Raw genomic sequence first — 17,660 nt, 5'->3', positions numbered from 1 at the left:
AAACTTTGCCTTATGACCCTCAATTCTTTAATGGATCTAAGAAGAGTAATTGATTTGATGTTTGTTTATTTTTTACTTGCACGGCTGGGATTGACAATTTCTACGTTCTTTACTTGTAAGACCAGAAATTGGAAGTCTCTGACTTCATTTTTTTGTGATGTTTGATGGATGATAGCTTTAAAATCTCATTATTGCCAGGCATGGGGACTCACACCTATAATCCCAGCACTTTGGGAGGTGGAGGCAGGCGGATCGATTGAGCCCAGGAGTTCAAGCCCAGTCTGGCCAACATGGCAAAACCCTGTCTCTACTAAAAACACAAAAATTAGACAGGTGTGGTGGTGCACATCTGTAATCCCAGCTATTCAGGAGGCTGAGGCACAAGAATCGCTTGAACCTGGGAGGCGAAGGTTGCAGTGAGCCGAGATCACGCTACAGCACTCCAACCTGGGCAACAGCGAAACTTGGTCTCAAAACAAATGAAATAAATAAAATCTCATTCCTCCTTTTCTACTATGTACCCTACATCCAGATGTGGTAGGAAGAAAGCCTGGGTCACCCTCATTTGGTGCTGGTGAGACATTCAATCCACATTAGCCCCTGCTTGTATGCTTGAACTCCCACACTAGCCCACACCCTAACCTCAGTGAAAACCCCCAGCCAGCCTACGCGACTCTTCCCAAAGTCCCAAGTAAACGCATAATAAACCCTCTCCTGGTATATAGATTTTGTAGAGGTCTAAGTTGCCATACATTTGTCCTCAGGCCTGAGCTCTAACTTCCCAGTAACCTCCTAGATCCATGAAATGTGAGAGAGAGAAAAAGGAAGAACTGAGCCTGTGATAAATATTACACAAACAAGTTGAAATTAATACTTCTGCAAAGGAATATTTTCATTCAGCCAGCTGGATTTGAGTACTGATAGTGGAACAGGAATTAAAAGAAATTTTTAAAATGTATAAGCAGAAACTCAGTTGTATGTAAGAAAAACCAGTTCCCCCTGAGGAAGAGAAAGATCTGAAGTCCCTTAAAAATTGACTGCCTGTTTTTCTGTGGCTAGTGAGCCTTATATCTCCCTTTCCCAGGCATTGTGAAGACTGTTTCTCTAGCTGTGCAGCTGCAAGGTCACTAAACAGATAATCTCTAGTCGTAAAACATGTTGTTGTTCCTTGAAAAGTAAGAAATAATGTAATACATGTTTTAATTGACTAACTGTCTTTGTTTCTCGCTTCTGTAGTACACTTCCCCCTGCACAAATCTCCTCCCGCCCCACAAAATGCTTAAAAGGTAGCTTGACTCTTTGTTCGGGGCTCAGTTCTTTGGATGTTAATCCAACTAGGTCGGTGCACCTAAGTAATTAAATAATTCCTCCTCAACCCCTCAATCTCTCTGATTCCTTAATTACCCCACTGCAGTAGTGGCCTGGAGTCCTTCAGGACATGGCCAGCAGCTCCTTGTGACAATTTAGCTTTCCACAGGCCTCCTGGCCTCTCGTTTGTTGATGGGAATAAAATAAAAGCCTACAGTTCTTGAAGGTGTATTTATTTATTAAAACCTTATCCAGATTGATTCCATGTGTAATGAAATGCTGAGTGATATGGTGCGTAATAAGTAGGAAATGAGTTTTTCTTTCAAGGGATTAGTGGTCTTAAAATTTGTTTCATTTGTATAGCATTTCTCTTTTCCAGTGTGAGCTTGAGTCCACCTTTAGAGAACAATAAGGTTTCATATGATCACAGTAAAAATTTAGCAGTAATTGACCAGGCACAATGGCTCATGCCTGTAATCCTAGCACTTTGGGAGGCCAAGGCGGGCAAATTGCCTGAGCTCAGGAGTTCCAGACCAGCCTGGCCAACATGGTGAAACCCCGTCTCTATTAAAAATACAAAAAATTAGCTGGGTATGGTACACACCTGTCCCAGCTACTTGGGAGGCTGAGGCACAAGAATCATTTGAGCTCCAGAGGCGGAGGTTGCAGTGAGCCAAGATCACACCACTGAACTCCAGCCTGGGCAATAAAGCAAGACTCTGTCTCAAAAAAAAAAAGAAAAAAAGAAAAAAAAGAAAAAAATAGAAGTAATTTCTGTGTGTTCATGACAGCATGAATTTTAGGAAGTCAGTGTGGACAGTCGTAGTTCTGACAGCCAAGTCATACACCAAATGTTTGGAGAACACAGAATTGTATGGGAACTTCTTACAAATCAAGTATAGATCCCCAGTACTGCCAGTCTTACCCACCCTCCTGTAGACATATGTGGAATGTTTCAGGACTCAGTCTCCTTTGAGGATGTGGCTGTGAACTTCACCCTGGAGGAGTGGGCTTTGCTGGATTCTTCACAGAAAAAGCTCTATGAAGATGTGATGCAGGAGACCTTCAAAAACCTGGTCTGCCTAGGTAAGGATATCAACATTTCTTTCCTCAGTTAAATATAGAACACAGAACAAGTGTTTCTTGCTCAACAGCTGTGTTCCAGGATTTGAAATGTGGAAAGGGAATCTTTTGGTGATTGAATCAGACAGAGTCACAGCTAATCATGAAACTAGACTGTAACAATTTTCTATAATTTCTAATAATTTATAATGGTCTTTCTGGGTATGCATTTTAGGAAAAAAGTGGGAAGACCAGGACATTGAAGATGACCACAGAAACCAGGGGAGAAATCGAAGGTGAGTTGCATCCACAGAAAAATAGTGGCCCATGGGGGAATTTCAAAAGAAAGCAAGCAAAACAATTAAGCACAGCTTCAAATTTACTTATTCCTAGAAAACTTTCACTGAAAATGTTTTCTTAAAAACATCATAGATGTTCAGGATGTGAAAAATAAATCACTTTGAAATAGCATTTAGAAACCCCTTCTATAAATATTATTATTTTGGCCAGGCACAATAGTTCATGTAGGTAATCCCAGCAGTTTGGGAGGCTGAGGTAGGATCACTCGAGGCCAGGAATTCAAGACCAGCCTGGGTAACATAGCAAGACCTCATCTGGGGGGAAAAAAAAAGGCCTGGCACAGTGGCTCATGCCTGTAATCCTAGCACTTTGGGAGGCCAAGGCGGGCGGATCACCTGAGATCAGGAGTTCAAGACCAGCCTGGCCAACATGGCAAAACCCCATTTCTACTAAAAATACAAAAATTAGCCAGCCGTGGTGGCATGCTCCTATAATCCCAGCTACCCAGGAGGCTGAGGCAGGAAAATTGCTGGAACCCGGAAGGCAGAAGCTGCAGTGAACCTAGATCGTGCCACTGCACTCCAGCCTGGGCGACACAGCAAGACTCCATCTCGAAAAAAAAAAAAAAATTAGCTGGGCATGGTGGCACTCTCTAGTCCCAGCTGCTCAGGAGGCTGAGATGGGAGGATTGGTTGAGCCCAGGAATTCAAGGCTTCAGTGAGCTGTGATCGTGCCACTGCACTCCAGCCTGGGTGAGAGAATGAGACTCCATCTCTTATTTAAACAACAACAAAAAAAATTGACTGTTTTGATCATAACTATGGTTGAGTCTTCTTCCAGAGCATTGAATATATTAACTTTCAAACAATTCAGACAGGGCAGATATCCTACACTTTTTCTGAAAATGGTTAAAATGTAATTCTCATACCTACTAATAAATACAAAATAATTAAAAAGCCACTAATAATGTGCTGCTCATTTTTTACAGATGTCATATGGTTGAGAGACTCTGTGAAAGTAGAAAAGGTAGCAAATGTGGAGAAACCACTAGCCAGATGCCCAATGTTAATATCAACAAGGAAACTTTTACTGGAGCAAAACCACATGAATGCAGCTTTTGTGGAAGAGACTTCATGCATCATTCGTCCCTTAATAGGCACATGAGATCTCACACTGAACAGAAACCAAATGAGTATCAGGAATATGAAAAGCAACCATGTAGACGTAAAGCAGTTGGGAAAACCTTCAGTTATCGCCACTGCTTTCGCAAACGTGAAAGAACTCACACTAGAGTGAAGCCCTATGAATGTAAACAGTGTGGGAAAGCCTTTATATATTACCAGCCATTTCAAAGACATGAAAGGACTCATGCTGGAGAGAAACCCTATGAATGTAAGCAATGTGGAAAAACCTTCATATATTACCAGTCTTTTCAAAAACATGCTCATACTGGAAAGAAACCCTATGAATGTAAACAGTGTGGGAAAGCCTTTATATGTTACCAATCTTTTCAAAGACACGAAAGGACTCACACTGGAGAGAAACCCTATGAATGTAAGCAATGTGGTAAGGCTTTCAGTTGTCCCACATACTTTCGAACTCATGAAAGAACTCACACTGGAGAAAAACCCTACAAATGTAAAGAATGTGGTAAAGCCTTCAGTTTTCTCAGTTCTTTTCGAAGGCATAAAAGGACTCATAGTGGAGAGAAACCCTATGAATGTAAAGAATGTGGAAAAGCCTTCTTTTATTCTGCAAGCTTTCGAGCACATGTAGTAACACACACTGGGGCTCGACCTTATAAATGTAAAGAATGTGGGAAAGCCTTCAACTCTTGTAATTCCTGTCGAGTGCATGAAAGAACTCATATTGGAGAAAAACCATATGAATGTAAACAATGTGGTAAATCATTCAGTTGGTCCATTTCTCTTCGATTGCATGAAAGAACTCATACTGGAGAGAAACCTTATGAATGTAAACAGTGTCATAAAACCTTCAGTTTTTCAAGTTCTCTTCGAGAACACGAAACAACCCACACTGGAGAGAAACCCTATGAATGTAAACAATGTGGTAAAACCTTCAGTTTTTCAAGTTCCCTTCAAAGACATGAAAGGACTCACAATGCAGAGAAACCCTATGAATGTAAACAGTGTGGGAAAGCCTTCAGGTGTTCAAGTTATTTTCGAATTCATGAAAGGTCACACACTGGAGAGAAACCCTATGAATGTAAACAGTGTGGAAAAGTTTTCATTCGTTCCAGTTCCTTTCGACTGCACGAAAGAACACACACTGGAGAGAAACCCTATGAATGTAAACTATGCGGTAAAACCTTCAGTTTTTCAAGTTCCCTTCGAGAACATGAAAAAATTCACACTGGAAATAAACCTTTTGAATGTAAGCAGTGCGGTAAGGCCTTCCTTCGTTCCAGTCAAATTCGATTGCATGAAAGGACTCACACTGGAGAGAAACCATATCAATGTAAACAGTGTGGAAAAGCCTTCATTTCTTCCAGTAAATTTCGAATGCATGAGAGAACTCACACGGGAGAGAAACCCTATCTATGTAAACAATGTGGGAAAGCCTTCAGATTTTCAAGTTCTGTTCGAATTCATGAAAGGTCTCACACTGGAGAGAAACCTTATGAATGCAAACAATGTGGAAAAGGCTTCATTTCTTCCAGTCACTTTCGACTGCATGAAAGGACTCATATGGGAGAGAAAGTCTAAGAATATAAGCAACATTCTGAAGGCTTTGGTTGTTCCAGCTCCTTCTGAATACACAAAAGAGTTCATACTGGACAGAAGCTGTGTGAATACAAACATTGTTCTAAAGCCCTTGATTGTTCCAGTTTCTTTTGAACACGAAAGAATTCCCACTGGTGAGAAACCGTATGAATGTAAACATTGTGATTAAGCCTTCAGTTGACCTAATTCATTTCAAAGACAGGACTCCTGCTGCAGTGAAATCTGTTTTTGTTTTGTTTTGTTTTGTTTTTTTAAAAGGCCAAGCTTGTTGGCTCATGCCTATAGTCCCAGCACTTTGGGAGGCCAAGGCGTAAGGTGGGCAGATCATTTGAGGTCAGAAATTCGAGACCAGCTTGGTCAACATGGTGAAACCCTATCTCTACTAAAAATTACAAAAAAATTAGCCAGGCATGGTAGCGCATGCCTCTAATCCCAGCTACTTGGGAGGCTAAGGCAGGAGAATCGCTTGAACCTGGAGGCAGAGGTTGCAGTGAGCTGAGATCACATCACTGCATTCCAGCCTGTGCGACAGAATGAGACACTGTCTCAAGAAAAAAAAAAGTGGGAAAATCTTCAACTGTCCTCTAGACTGTGAATATATGAAAGGACTCAAGAGTGGGGTGAAAGTCTACAAATGTAAGAAATTTGGGAAAGCCTTCACACAGCCTTTTGAGCACACATGAGAATGTATACTGGAGAGAAACCCTATAAATATTAAGAATGTGGGAAATTATTCATCCTAGTTCTTTTGTTGTTGTTGATGATACAACAACATTGTCAGGTTATATTTAATGAGAAAGAAAGTATCACGTAAACAGCCCAGTAATAAAATTCTACGATCTTATAAATTATAACATTTTTCTTTAAAATTGGAACATATTCTCATTATGCTTTCCAAAGGACATATTGATTTAGATGTGACTCATTCTTCAGTGGATTCTACAGAAGAAACCATATGAGAGCTAATTTCCAATTCAGCAACAGCATTTTTTACTTCTGTAGTTATTTTTTTCTATCCAATCTGGCTGAATCTTGGTTGAGTAGTTCATGCTGCTATTTGAGGTCTCTGGGTATGAGGTAGGGATCCTTAAGTTTTCTCTCATAATATGTTCTCTGTTGAGACCCACACTATTAAGATTTTCAGCACAAGGTAACTCTTGGACTGGCCTATAGTAAAAATGGAGAGTAAACATTTGACGCACTTTGTCTGTAGAAGCTTGGTGCAGACTGCTGCTAGTATCTCATTCGTTCCGTAGATGGACTTCTAATTTTTCTCTTTCTTATCTTGCTCTTTCTTCATTCTCTCATTTAAACTTCTCTACATATTCTATATCACGTTCATTTCCATATGACTTTTCAGATTTACTACTTCTGTTACAGGCTTGCCAGTGCACCACAGTGTAGCAGTTTTTTGTTTTCTGAGGTAGTATGTGGAGTTATTTGTCTTACTTCCAAGAAGATTAAGGAAGGCAGACACAAGGGTGAGATTGGAGCAAAAGTTTAATAAGCAAAAAAAGAAAGCTCTCTGCAGCAGAGAGTGGAGCCCAAATGGGTTGCCCACTATGAGGCTGGGTCTGGGATTTTTAGAGACTGGAAAGGGGAAGAAATGTGCTGACTAGTCTGAAGGCTGTCTTGGCAAAGCATGATTCAGCCTGGCCCAGGACCTTGGCCTGGGACCAATCAGAGGCTGAGTGATGATTCATAGAGGCTAAAGAATGTTTAAAAAAAGGAAGTGCCCACCAGAACCTATCGGAGCCCACCAGGTATATGCCAATAAAAGGACTAGAGGCTATTTCCTGGAAGCCCACTAGTTATACAAAGGACGAAGGCATTTCTATGTTGGGCCTTGTTCCTTTACTTAAGTGGACTAAAGGTTTGTGCAAGTTTCCTTATCTGAGTGGGCTAAAAGTTCTGTCTGTGCAGCTGTGGGCATATCTCTAGGCATGACTCCCTGTGCTAATTATTATTATTTTTTAATCCAATCAGAGAACTTGTTAAATGTGGGAATAAGGCACTGACCAGTGGGTCGGGGGCTCTCCAAAAACCCTTCCCTTGCTGTTTACCTAAGGCAAGCTAGCTAACTCCTCTCACTTCTTGTTCCAACACCTTTTTATTCTCAAATTCTTTACATTTCTGTTGTATCGTTTTCATAGATAATAATTCCTGTTGAAGAACTTGATTGTTTTCAGCCAGATATAGACATTTTGAAGATGCACCTTCCAGTTCTGCTGTAAGATTATCAATCTTATGTTTTATCTTTTTAATCTGAATATCCATTTCAAGTTGACTGGTTTTTAAATATCCATGGAAACGAAACTCTTCAGTTTCATATTCATTTAACTTCTTTTCTGTCATTTCTAAGAGTTTCTTGTGCATCCTAGTTGATTTTGAGACCATGAAACCATGCACACATTTAAGAGCAGCTTCTTAAATGTAAGCAATATGGAAATGTCTTCCATTACTTATGCAACCCTTTCCACCACCTTAGGATGAATTGAAGGACTGAGGAGAAAGGACTTGGGTCCCAACAGGCCTTTCTTGGAACCCCGTCTGAAGTTAAGAAACACTCCCAGCCCTTAGCTCACATACGTGACTGCACAGAATTGAGAGGGCTCCCACAATCTGCCTTTAACTTTTCCTCAGTGTCCTTAGGTCAGATCTTTGGGGATGCTGTGGTTCTGAAAACAAAGGTGCATCCCATAGTTCTCCAGTGGGATCTGCCTGTGGACACCCTAATTCATGGCTGTCAGCATCATGTTATTCCAAGGCCATCTGAAGGTCACGTCCAGCTCCGTTTCCCATCCAAACCCACACTGTAGATTCTTGCTGGTAAATGTGTTTAAAAGTTCACACTAAGGCCGGGCACGATGGCTCATACCTGTAATCCCAGCACTCTGGGAGGTCGAGCCGGGCAGCTTACAAGGTCAGGAGATTGAGACCATCCTGGCTAACACAGTGAAACCCCGTCTCTACTAAAAATACAAAAAATTATCCAGGCATGGTGGCACGTGCCTGTTAGCTACTCGGGAGGCTGAGGCAGAAGAATCGCTTGAACCCAGGAGGTGGAGGTTGCAGTGAGCCGAGACCACACCACTGCACTCCAGCCTGGGTGACAGAGAGACTCTGTCTCAAAAAAAAAAATAATAAATAAAAGTTCACACTGGAACATTTCTCTGTGACAATCCAGGTAGCTCTAAAGTGAGGGCTGAAGAAGCTGTGGCAGAATGTGTGTCATGCCCCTTGACCATACAGGATCCACTGTCCCATAACCACCAGCTCTGCACCAACCACCACAGAAGTCTCAAAACCAACAGTGGCGTCATAGAGACATGCCCTACCGTGTCCCAGCTACAGAACACAGTCAGACGAGATCAGGCACATTCAGGGTAGTATGGCCATATACTGCAGGACACAATCTACTTCTTACCTTCCCTAATTTGCCCACCCCAGATTTTCTGGCACATTCCATCTGGCTTAGGCACTGACAATGACAAGGTCTTCTCTCCTCAGTGCGTGTCACGTGTGCTGCTGCAGGGCTGGTTTCATAGCCTTGCCTCCAAGGCCAGCACTTAACTGCTTCGTGGAACAGAACCCACCCTGCAGAACTCCAGCCTTGTGGTATACTGGAAGCCGCCATATCAGAGAGGCGCCACCGGCCATGGAGCCAACTCGCTTCATGTCACTCCCAGAATGCAAGGTGTACTGAACTCCCAAGAAACTGTGTCCTGACAGCACCGAAGAGTTCCTCCTTTGCTGAGCTGTGCAGCCATGGTAGGTGTCAGGCCCTTCCTTTGGTGGAGGCAGTGCCCACTGTTACCTAGATAGCAAGTCAGAGTGTCCCGCCAGGGTTGTAGCAGGAATGAGGGAAGCCAGCTCACCGTCCAACCTCACAGCAACTTCCTGTCTCTCCCTGGATACCAGAAGTGATATTTCTGTCACTTCAAGATGTTTAGTCTGAGTTTTGTAGGCCTCCATCCTACCCCAACGGCAGATGTGGGTCAGGGGGCAGCCTTGCAAGGCTTGAGCATGGTGGGGTCCTGTGAGGCCATCTGGAGCAAGGTCTGCTGGCAGATGTGCCCTTAGTGAAGGTGAGGGCTACCAGGAAGAGCTCAGAGGAGGGCATGAAGCTGAGCCATGAGATCCATGTCTTTGCTGCCACCACTGTGCTCTCAGTGGAAAAGCAAACTGACACACGGTCAAGTCATGAGGGATGTTTCTGGAATCACCTACAATTTATAACAGTTGAAGGGCTGGAGCAGCAGCATCAATCCATTTCCAGCCCTTACTTTTGCATCCTTGAACTCACATTTTCTACTTTTACAGAAAAGCACTTTTTAGAGTCTATATGCTCAAGTAGTGTAAAATGTCTTCCCCATCAGGATGGGCTAAAGAGCCACTTTTTGTGAGAGGCTTGGGGGCTGGAAGCACCTCTCTGCTACATGGGATGTGGGTGAGAACAATTCAGTCTTTGAAGATTAAGTGTATGTGAGCTTATGGCGAGGTTTGTGTACAACCTGTTTGTGTGTCTATTTGAGTCCTACAATTCAATAAGTGTTTTTGTGTTTTGTTTTGTTTTTTGAGACAGAGTTTCGCTCTTGTTGCCCAGGCTGGAATGCAATGGCACAGTCTTGGCTCACTGCAACCTCTACCTCCCAGGTTCAAGCAATTCTCCTGCCTCAGCCTCTGGAGTAGCTGGGATTACAGGCATGCACCACCATGCCCAGCTAATTTTTATATTTTTGGTAGAGATGGGGTTTCACCATGTTGGCCAGGCTGGTCTCAAACTCCTGACCTCAGGTGATCCGCCCACCTCCACCTCCCAAAGTGCTGGGATTACAGGCACGAGCCACCGCACCTGGCCAATTCAATAAGTATTAATCTCCTTGATACAACAGGCTCTCTAGTTGGTGTAATGAACAAATCTACACTAATATCCCTGTCTCCTCCAACCTGACATTCTAGAAGAGAAGAAACAAGAGAATAAGCAAAAATATACAGTAGATCATAGTGGTTATTCCTCAGGAAGGAGAGCAACCTGGAGTAGAGGGGGCAGGCCTGGGGTCTGTGTGTCTCTGCAAGCATCTGTTGGTATCTCTGGGCCATTTTTATCTGTGAGTTTCTGTGTCTGTCTCTGGGTGTGTCCACCTGTGTGTACAGTGAAAATGGTTATGATCTCTTGTATGTCGGTCTGGGAGGCTGTGGGGCTGCGTGTATATATTTTTTAATCTAGAATTGCTTCCATTTCATTTTCTTGCCTGATTTCCCAGACAGCATCTCCCTTAACACATTGAGTAAAACTAGTTAGGGCCGGGCGCAGTAGCTCATACCTGTAATCTCAGCACTTTGGGCGGCCAAGTGGGCAGACCACTTGAGTCCAGGAGTTCGAGACCAGCCTGACCAACATGGTGAAACCCCGTCTCTACTAAAAATACAAAAATTAGCTGGGTGTGGTGGCATCTGCCTGTAGTCCCAGCTACTCGGGAGGCTGAGACGGGAGAATCACTTGAACCTCTGGGAGGTGGAGGCTGCAGTGAGCTGAGATGGTGCCACTGCACTCCAGCCTGGACAACAGAGTGAGAACTCTGTCTCAAAAAAAAAAAAAAAAAAAACCTGTTAGAGCATACATCCTTTTTTTCCGGATCCAGTTTTTCACTGTCAAAATGATGTGGGTTTTTCATATATGGCATCAATTGAGATAATTGTCATTTTCCATCATTTTGCTAATGTGGTATATGACAATGATCAGTTTTCATATTTTGAACCATTTTTATGTTCCAAGAATAAATCTCACTTGGCTATGTTATGTAATGCTTTTAATGTTGCTTCCTATGGTTTGCTGGTGTTTATTTGAGGATTCCTGCATCACCATTCACAGTAGGAATTAATGCAATCTTCCTTGCTCTCAAGCCATTTCACACCTGCTTGTGAGCGCCCTGAGACCTCAATTATGTAATAAGCCTTTTTATACTCACTCACTATGTGTCTGCCACATAGCCATGCGTGTCAACATCAGAACCACACGTTTTCAGGCAACACTGGCAGTTGGCACCATGAACAAGATGTCTGGATGCTGGTCACCACGCCACGGGTCTGTTCTCTCGTCCGGGTTGCTAACCTGCTCTGCTGCCCGGCAGCCAGTGTGTACTTTGAGCTGCTGCTTGCTGCCCTGTGTTGCGTTGCTGAGGCCTAGCCAGCCTTGGTTCCGGATTCAGCTGAGCTAAGTCAGCAGTTTGCATAATTCCTTTACATTGAGGAGCAGAAGTATGGGATTGCAGCCCCTCTTTTTTTTTTGAGACGGAGTTTCGCTCTTGTTGCCCAAGGCTGGAGTGCAATGGCACGATCTCGGCTCACCGCAACCTCTGCCTCCCAGGTTCAAACGATTCTCCTGCCTCAGCCTCTTGAGTAGCTGGAATTAAGGCATGTGCCACCATGCCTGGCTGATTTTTTGTATTTTTAGTAGAGACGGGGTTTCTCCATGTTGGTCAGGCTGATCTCGAACTCCCAACCTCACGTGATCCGCCCTCCTCGGCCTCCCGAAGTGCTGGTCTTACAGGCGTGAGCCACCGCGCCCGGCTAATTGCAGCCCCTCTTACACAGTCCTGGGTCATATGTTTTGGCTGGGACCTAGCTGTGGTTTTTTTGTTTTTTTTGTTTTTGTTTTTTTAGACAGAGTCTCTCTGTGTCACCCAGGCTGGAGTGCAGTGGCATGATCTTGGCTCACTGCAACCTCTGCCTCCCAGGTTCAAGCGATTCTCCTGCCTCAGACTCCCGAATAGCAGGGATTACAGGAGGGTGCCACCACACCCAGCTAATTTTTGTATTTTTAGTAGAGATGGGGTTTCATCATGTTGGCCGTGCTGGTCTCGAACTTCTGACCTCAGGTGATCCATCCGCCTCGGCCTCCCAGAACTCGGATTATAGGTATGAGCCACTGCACCTGGCCTAGCTGTGGCTGTGTATTTTAGAATGAAGCTGTGACTAATGCTGGGTATTGGCCTTCATCTAGGGTGCAGGCTGGTGGGGAGATTTTTTTTTTTTTTCTGTGCAAGTTGTGGGCCCATCAGGTAGTTATTCCTGAAAAAGCAGTCAACTGAAAAACAGAAAGAATAAAAAGAGTGGGGACTGGGAAGCTGCTATTAGATTGTATCTTGAGGTCCACACTCTCCAGGACCCTTAAATACCTCTGCTGCTGCTGCTGCTGCTGCTGCTCATGCCTCTAATGCAACAAAGACCCGGATCCCCCAAGGTTGTCAGAAATAACCCTCATGGCATCCTTGTAGCTCAGCAAAGATGTTAGTTCAGACCTAAATAAAGCCCTGTGTCCTTAAACCACACAAAGCATCTCTCACCATGCAAGAGGCCCCTAAATGATAGTAGTTATTTGAAGATCTCTGGAGGAAAAAAAATACACATGCTGAGGCCGGGCGCGGTGGCTCAAGCCTGTAATCCCAGCACTTTGGGAGGCCGAGGCGGGCGGATCACGAGGTCAGGAGATCGAGACCATCCTGGCTAACACGGTGAAACCCTGTCTCTACTAAAAATACAAAAAATTAGCCGGGCGTGTTGGCGGGCGCCTGTAGTCCCAGCTCCTCGGGAGGCTGAGGCAGGAGAATGGCCTGAACCCGGGAGGCGGAGCTTGCAGTGAGCCGAGATCGCGCCACTGCACTCCAGCCTGGGTGACACAGCAAGACTCCGTCTCAAAAAAAAAAAAAAAATACACATGCTGTAATAGAGAGGGCCCTCCCCTCCCCAAAGTATTTCCAGTGAGCAGAAAACAAAAAGTAAAGGAGAGCCGGGCGCGGTGGCACACACCTATAATCCCAGCACTTTGGGAGGCTGAGGTGGGTGGATCGTCTGAGGTTAGGAGTTCGAGATCAGCCTGGCCAACATACTGAAACACCGTCTCTACTGAAAATACAAAAAAATTAGCTGGGCCTGGTGATGGGCGCCTATAATCCCAGCTGCTAGGGAGGCCGAGCCAGGAGAATCGCTTGAATCTGGGAGGTAGAGGTTGCAGTGAGCCAAGATCGCACCATTGCACTCCAGCCTGGGCAACAAGAGCGAAACTCCATCTCAAAAAAAAAAAAAAAAAAAGTGAAGGAAGGAAAATAGATTTTTGTTTTCTTTATTCCAACAACAAAACCTGAAACAAAAGTCCATAATTTGAGCCATTTGGAAATTCAATGTATACTAAAAGCGTCTGACAAAATTCACCCCTTTCTGGATTAAAAAAAGAACAACCTAACAAACTAGGAATAGAAGAAAAATACCCAACGTAATAAAAGCCATATTTGAAAACACAGCTAACACCATATTCAGCAGTAAAAGACAAAGCTTTTCCTCTAAGATCCAGAAAAAGGACACTCCTTCTGTTCAACACACCACCAGCCCTCACAGACCAATTACACAATAAAAAAAAAAAAAAAGCATCATATTGGACAGGAATACATAAAATTATCTCTTTTTGTTAATGGCAAGATCCCTGTGAATAAATCCCTAAAGATTCCATTTTTAGGCCAGTCGTGGTGGCTCACGCCTGTAATCCCAGCACTCTGGGAGGCCGAGGAGGGCAACTTGCTTGAGTTTAGGAGTTCGAGACCAGCCCGGGCAACATGGTGAAACCCTATCTCTACAAAAAATACAAAACTTGGCCAGGCACAGTGGCTCACACCTGTAATCCCAGCACTTTGGGAGGCTGAGGTGGGTGGATCACTTGAGGTCAGGAGTTCGAGACTAGCCTGGCCCACATGCTGAAACCCTGCCTCTACTAATAATACAAAAATTAGCTGGGCGTGGTGGCACACACCTATAGTCCTAGCTACTCAAGAAGCTGAGACGTGAGAATTGCTTGAACCGGGGAGGCAGAGGTTGCAGTGAGCCAAGATCGCACCACTGTACTCCAGCCTGGCCAACAGAGACAGTTACAAAAAAAAAAAAAAAATATATATATATATATATATATATTATTATTACACACACACAAAAATACAAAAATCAACCAAGTGTTGTGGCTCACACCTGTAGTCCCAGCTACTTGGGGGGCTGAGGCAGGAGGATCGCTTGAGCCCCAGAAGCAGAGGTTGCAGTAAGCCAAGATTGCTCCACTGCACTCCAGCCTGGGTGACAGAGCGAGACCCTGTCTAAAGAAAAAAGAAAGATTCCATTTTTAAAACTTAAAATTAATGTAGGTCTTCAGTATCCCTGGGGAATTGGTTCCAGTGTGCCCCTTGGTACCAAAATTTATGGAAACTCAAGGCCCTTGTATAAAATGGCACAGTATTTTTTTTTTTTTTTTTGAGACGGAGTCTCGCTCTGTCGCCCAGGCTGGAGTGCAGTGGCGCAATCTCGGCTCACTGCAAGCTCCGCCTCCCGGGTTCACGCCATTCTCCTGCCTCAGCCTCTCCGAGTAGCTGGGACTACAGGTGCCCGCCACCACGCCCGACTAATTTTTTGTATTTTTAGTAGAGACGGGGTTTCACCATGGTCTCGATCTCCTGACCTCGTGATCCGCCCGCCTCGGCCTCACAAAGTGCTGGGATTACAAGTGTGAGCCATCGCACCTGGCCAAAAGTTCTTTTTTCATAACCTACACTCATCTTCCTATATATTTTAAATCATCTCTAGGTTATTTATAATACCTAATACAATGCAACTGCTATGTAAATAATTTTTATAATAAGTCGTTTAGGAGATAATAAGGGGGAAAAAAGCACATATTCATTACAGACACAGCCATCCAATTTTTTTCTGAATATTTTCAATTCATAGCTGGTTGAATCCATGGAGGCAGAACCCAGAAATATGGAGGGCTGACTCTACGGGATTTCAGCAAAGGCGAAAAAAACAAAATCAGAGAAAAAAATAATAATGAATTGTGTTTCTACACACTAGTGGTGACCAGGCAGAAAAGAAAATTAAGAAAACAATCCCATTTACAATGGCACAAAAACAAATACTTGAGAATAAATGTAACCAAGAAAATAAAAGACTTCTACACTGAAAGCTACAAAGCATTGCTAAAAGAAACCAAAAAGGCTGGGCGCAGTGGCTCACACCTGTAATCTCAGCACTTTGGGAGGCCGAGGCAGGCGGATCACCTGAGGTCAGGAGTTTGAGACCAGCCTGGCCAATATGGTGAAATCCCATCTCTACTAAAGATGCAAAAATCAGCCGGGCATGGTGGTGCATGCATGTAGTCCCAGCTACTCAGGAGGCTGAGGCAGGAGAATCACTTCAACCCAGGAGGAAGAGGTTGCAGTGAGACGAGATAACACCACTGCACTCTAGCCTGGACAACAAGAGGGAGACTCCATCTCAAAAAAAAAAAAAAAGAAAGAAAGAAAGATACAAATACGTAGAAAGACATCTGTGATATTATGAAATATTTATTTTGGTTTGTTCCTGTTTCCTTGGCCTACAGCTCCTAAAAGCCTTGGAATCAAAGTGATGTTGAGGTGACTAGTGACTGGGGGCGGTGCATAGCCTCAGGATGGGGTGGTTGCCAGGGGAAGCAACCGTGTGATTAGATGGTTGGGATACTCTGCTTCACCCCTGACTCCCCTGTGTTACTTGTCCGGGTCCGTGGAGTTTTTGAACAAAGAACTGAACAAAACATGGCCGGGCGCGGTGGCTCACGCTTGTAATCCCAGCACTTTGGGAGGCCGAGGCGGGCGGATCACGAGGTCAGGAGATCGAGACCACGGTGAAACCCCGTCTCTACCAAAAATACAAAAAATTAGCCGGGCGTGGTGGCGGGCGCCTGTAGTCCCAGCTACTCGGAGAGGCTGAGGCAGGAGAATGGCGTGAACCCGGGAGGCGGAGCTTGCAGTGAGCCGAGATCGCGCCACTGCACTCCAGCCTGGGTGACAGAGCAAGACTCCGTCTCAAAAAAAAAAAAAAAAAAAAAAAAAAAAAACTGAACAAAACACACAAAGGAACGAAACCCAGGACCGAAGCCGCAAAAGCAGCGATTTATTAAAGGGAGAAAGCACAATACAGGGTGGAAGTGGGCCCGAGCAAGCAGCTCAAGGGACCAGTTACAAAGTTTTCTGGGTTTTAAGTACTCCTTTCGAGGTCCCCATCAGTTACCCCTTATCTGGATGAAGGATTTGGCTGGTGGCTAGTTAAAGGCTGAGGTGAATTGGTGCCCTCTGAAGATGAAGGGATGGGCCGTGCTTGGCCCGCAGCCAATCCGGGGCACTTTCCATCTGAGATGTGGTGGAAGTGGGAGGGCTGGAGGGAAAGTAGCCTTTGATCCTTTACTGCTCCAGGCTTGGGGAGATAGGGTTTTTCCTTTTGGTTTAGCTTTAGGTCGTTGGCGTTAATTGGCCTTAGATTCTCTGCTCCCAGACCTTGGTGTTTTCCTTTGACCCAGCTTTAGGAAGTCAGCACGAATTGGCCTGAAGTTCCCTGCCTCACCTGGAGGAGAGAGGGGCTGAAGTTTTAAGTCTATCACCAATATCCAATGATGTAATCAAGCCGGGCGCTTGATTACATCATTTCTTCAGACCCCCAGTAAGATTTGTTTAATCCTAATGGTCCTATTAAGAATTCCAGGCCGGGCGCGGTGGCTCACGCTTGTAATCCCAGCACTTTGGGAGGCCGAGGCGGGCGGATCACAAGGTCAGGAGATCGAGACCACGGTGAAACCCCGTCTCTACTAAAAAATACAAAAAATTAGCCGGGCGTGGTGGTGGGCGCCTGTAGTCCTAGCTACTCGGAGAGGCTGAGGCAGGAGAATGGCGTGAACCCGGGAGGCGGAGCTTGCAGTGAGCCGAGATTGCGCCACTGCACTCCAGCCTGGGCGACAGAGCGAGACTCCGTCTAAAAAAAAAAAAAAAAAAAAAAAAAAAAAAAAAAATTCCAGGCCGGGCGCGGTGGCTTACGCCTGTAATCCCAGCACTTTGGGCAGCCGAGGCAGGCACATCAGAAGGTCGAGATCGAGACCATCCTGGCCAACACGGTGAAACCCCGACTCTACTAAAAATACAAAAATTAGCCAGGCATGGTGGCAGGCACCTGTAGTCCCAGCTACTCGGGAGGCTGAGGCAGGAGAATGGCTTGAACGCGGGAGGTGGAGGTTGCAGTGAGCCAAGATCGCACCACTGCACTCCAGTGACAGAGCAAGACTCCATCTCAAAAAAATTAATTAATTAACTGGCACGTGAGGTGAGGGCAGTCTTATGGCACTGGGACCTGAACCTGTGGAATCTGATGCTATCTCCAAGTTGCATCAGAATTTAGATC

General features: G+C 44.7%; 1 protein-coding gene across 3 annotated transcripts in view; it reads left to right on the top strand.

Moving 5' to 3' along the window:
* Nucleotides 1-12,628, top strand: part of ZNF14 (zinc finger protein 14) — a 29,287-nt gene extending 16,659 nt beyond the window's left edge. Inside the window, exons 2-5 of one of the 3 annotated variants that reach the window (XR_010115312.1) lie at nt 2,248-2,394; nt 2,606-2,666; nt 3,659-5,548; nt 8,925-12,628. Coding sequence is in view for 2 of the 3 variants with exons in the window: in XM_063616352.1 (XP_063472422.1) it covers nt 2,259-2,394; nt 2,606-2,666; nt 3,659-5,396 (1,935 nt within the window). In the remaining variant the exon portion in view is untranslated. Of the gene's footprint in view, nt 1-2,247; nt 2,395-2,605; nt 2,667-3,658; nt 6,263-8,924 lie in introns of those variants that run through there. The other 2 variants (XM_063616352.1, XM_055236109.2) reach the window with 2 other exon arrangements.
* The last annotated feature ends 5,032 nt before the right edge of the window (nt 12,629-17,660 follow it).

The sequence above is a fragment of the Symphalangus syndactylus genome, chromosome 13 (assembly GCF_028878055.3).
Source record: "Symphalangus syndactylus isolate Jambi chromosome 13, NHGRI_mSymSyn1-v2.1_pri, whole genome shotgun sequence".
Lineage (NCBI taxonomy): Eukaryota > Metazoa > Chordata > Mammalia > Primates > Hylobatidae > Symphalangus > Symphalangus syndactylus.
This window is presented reverse-complemented; position numbering and strand designations above follow the sequence as displayed.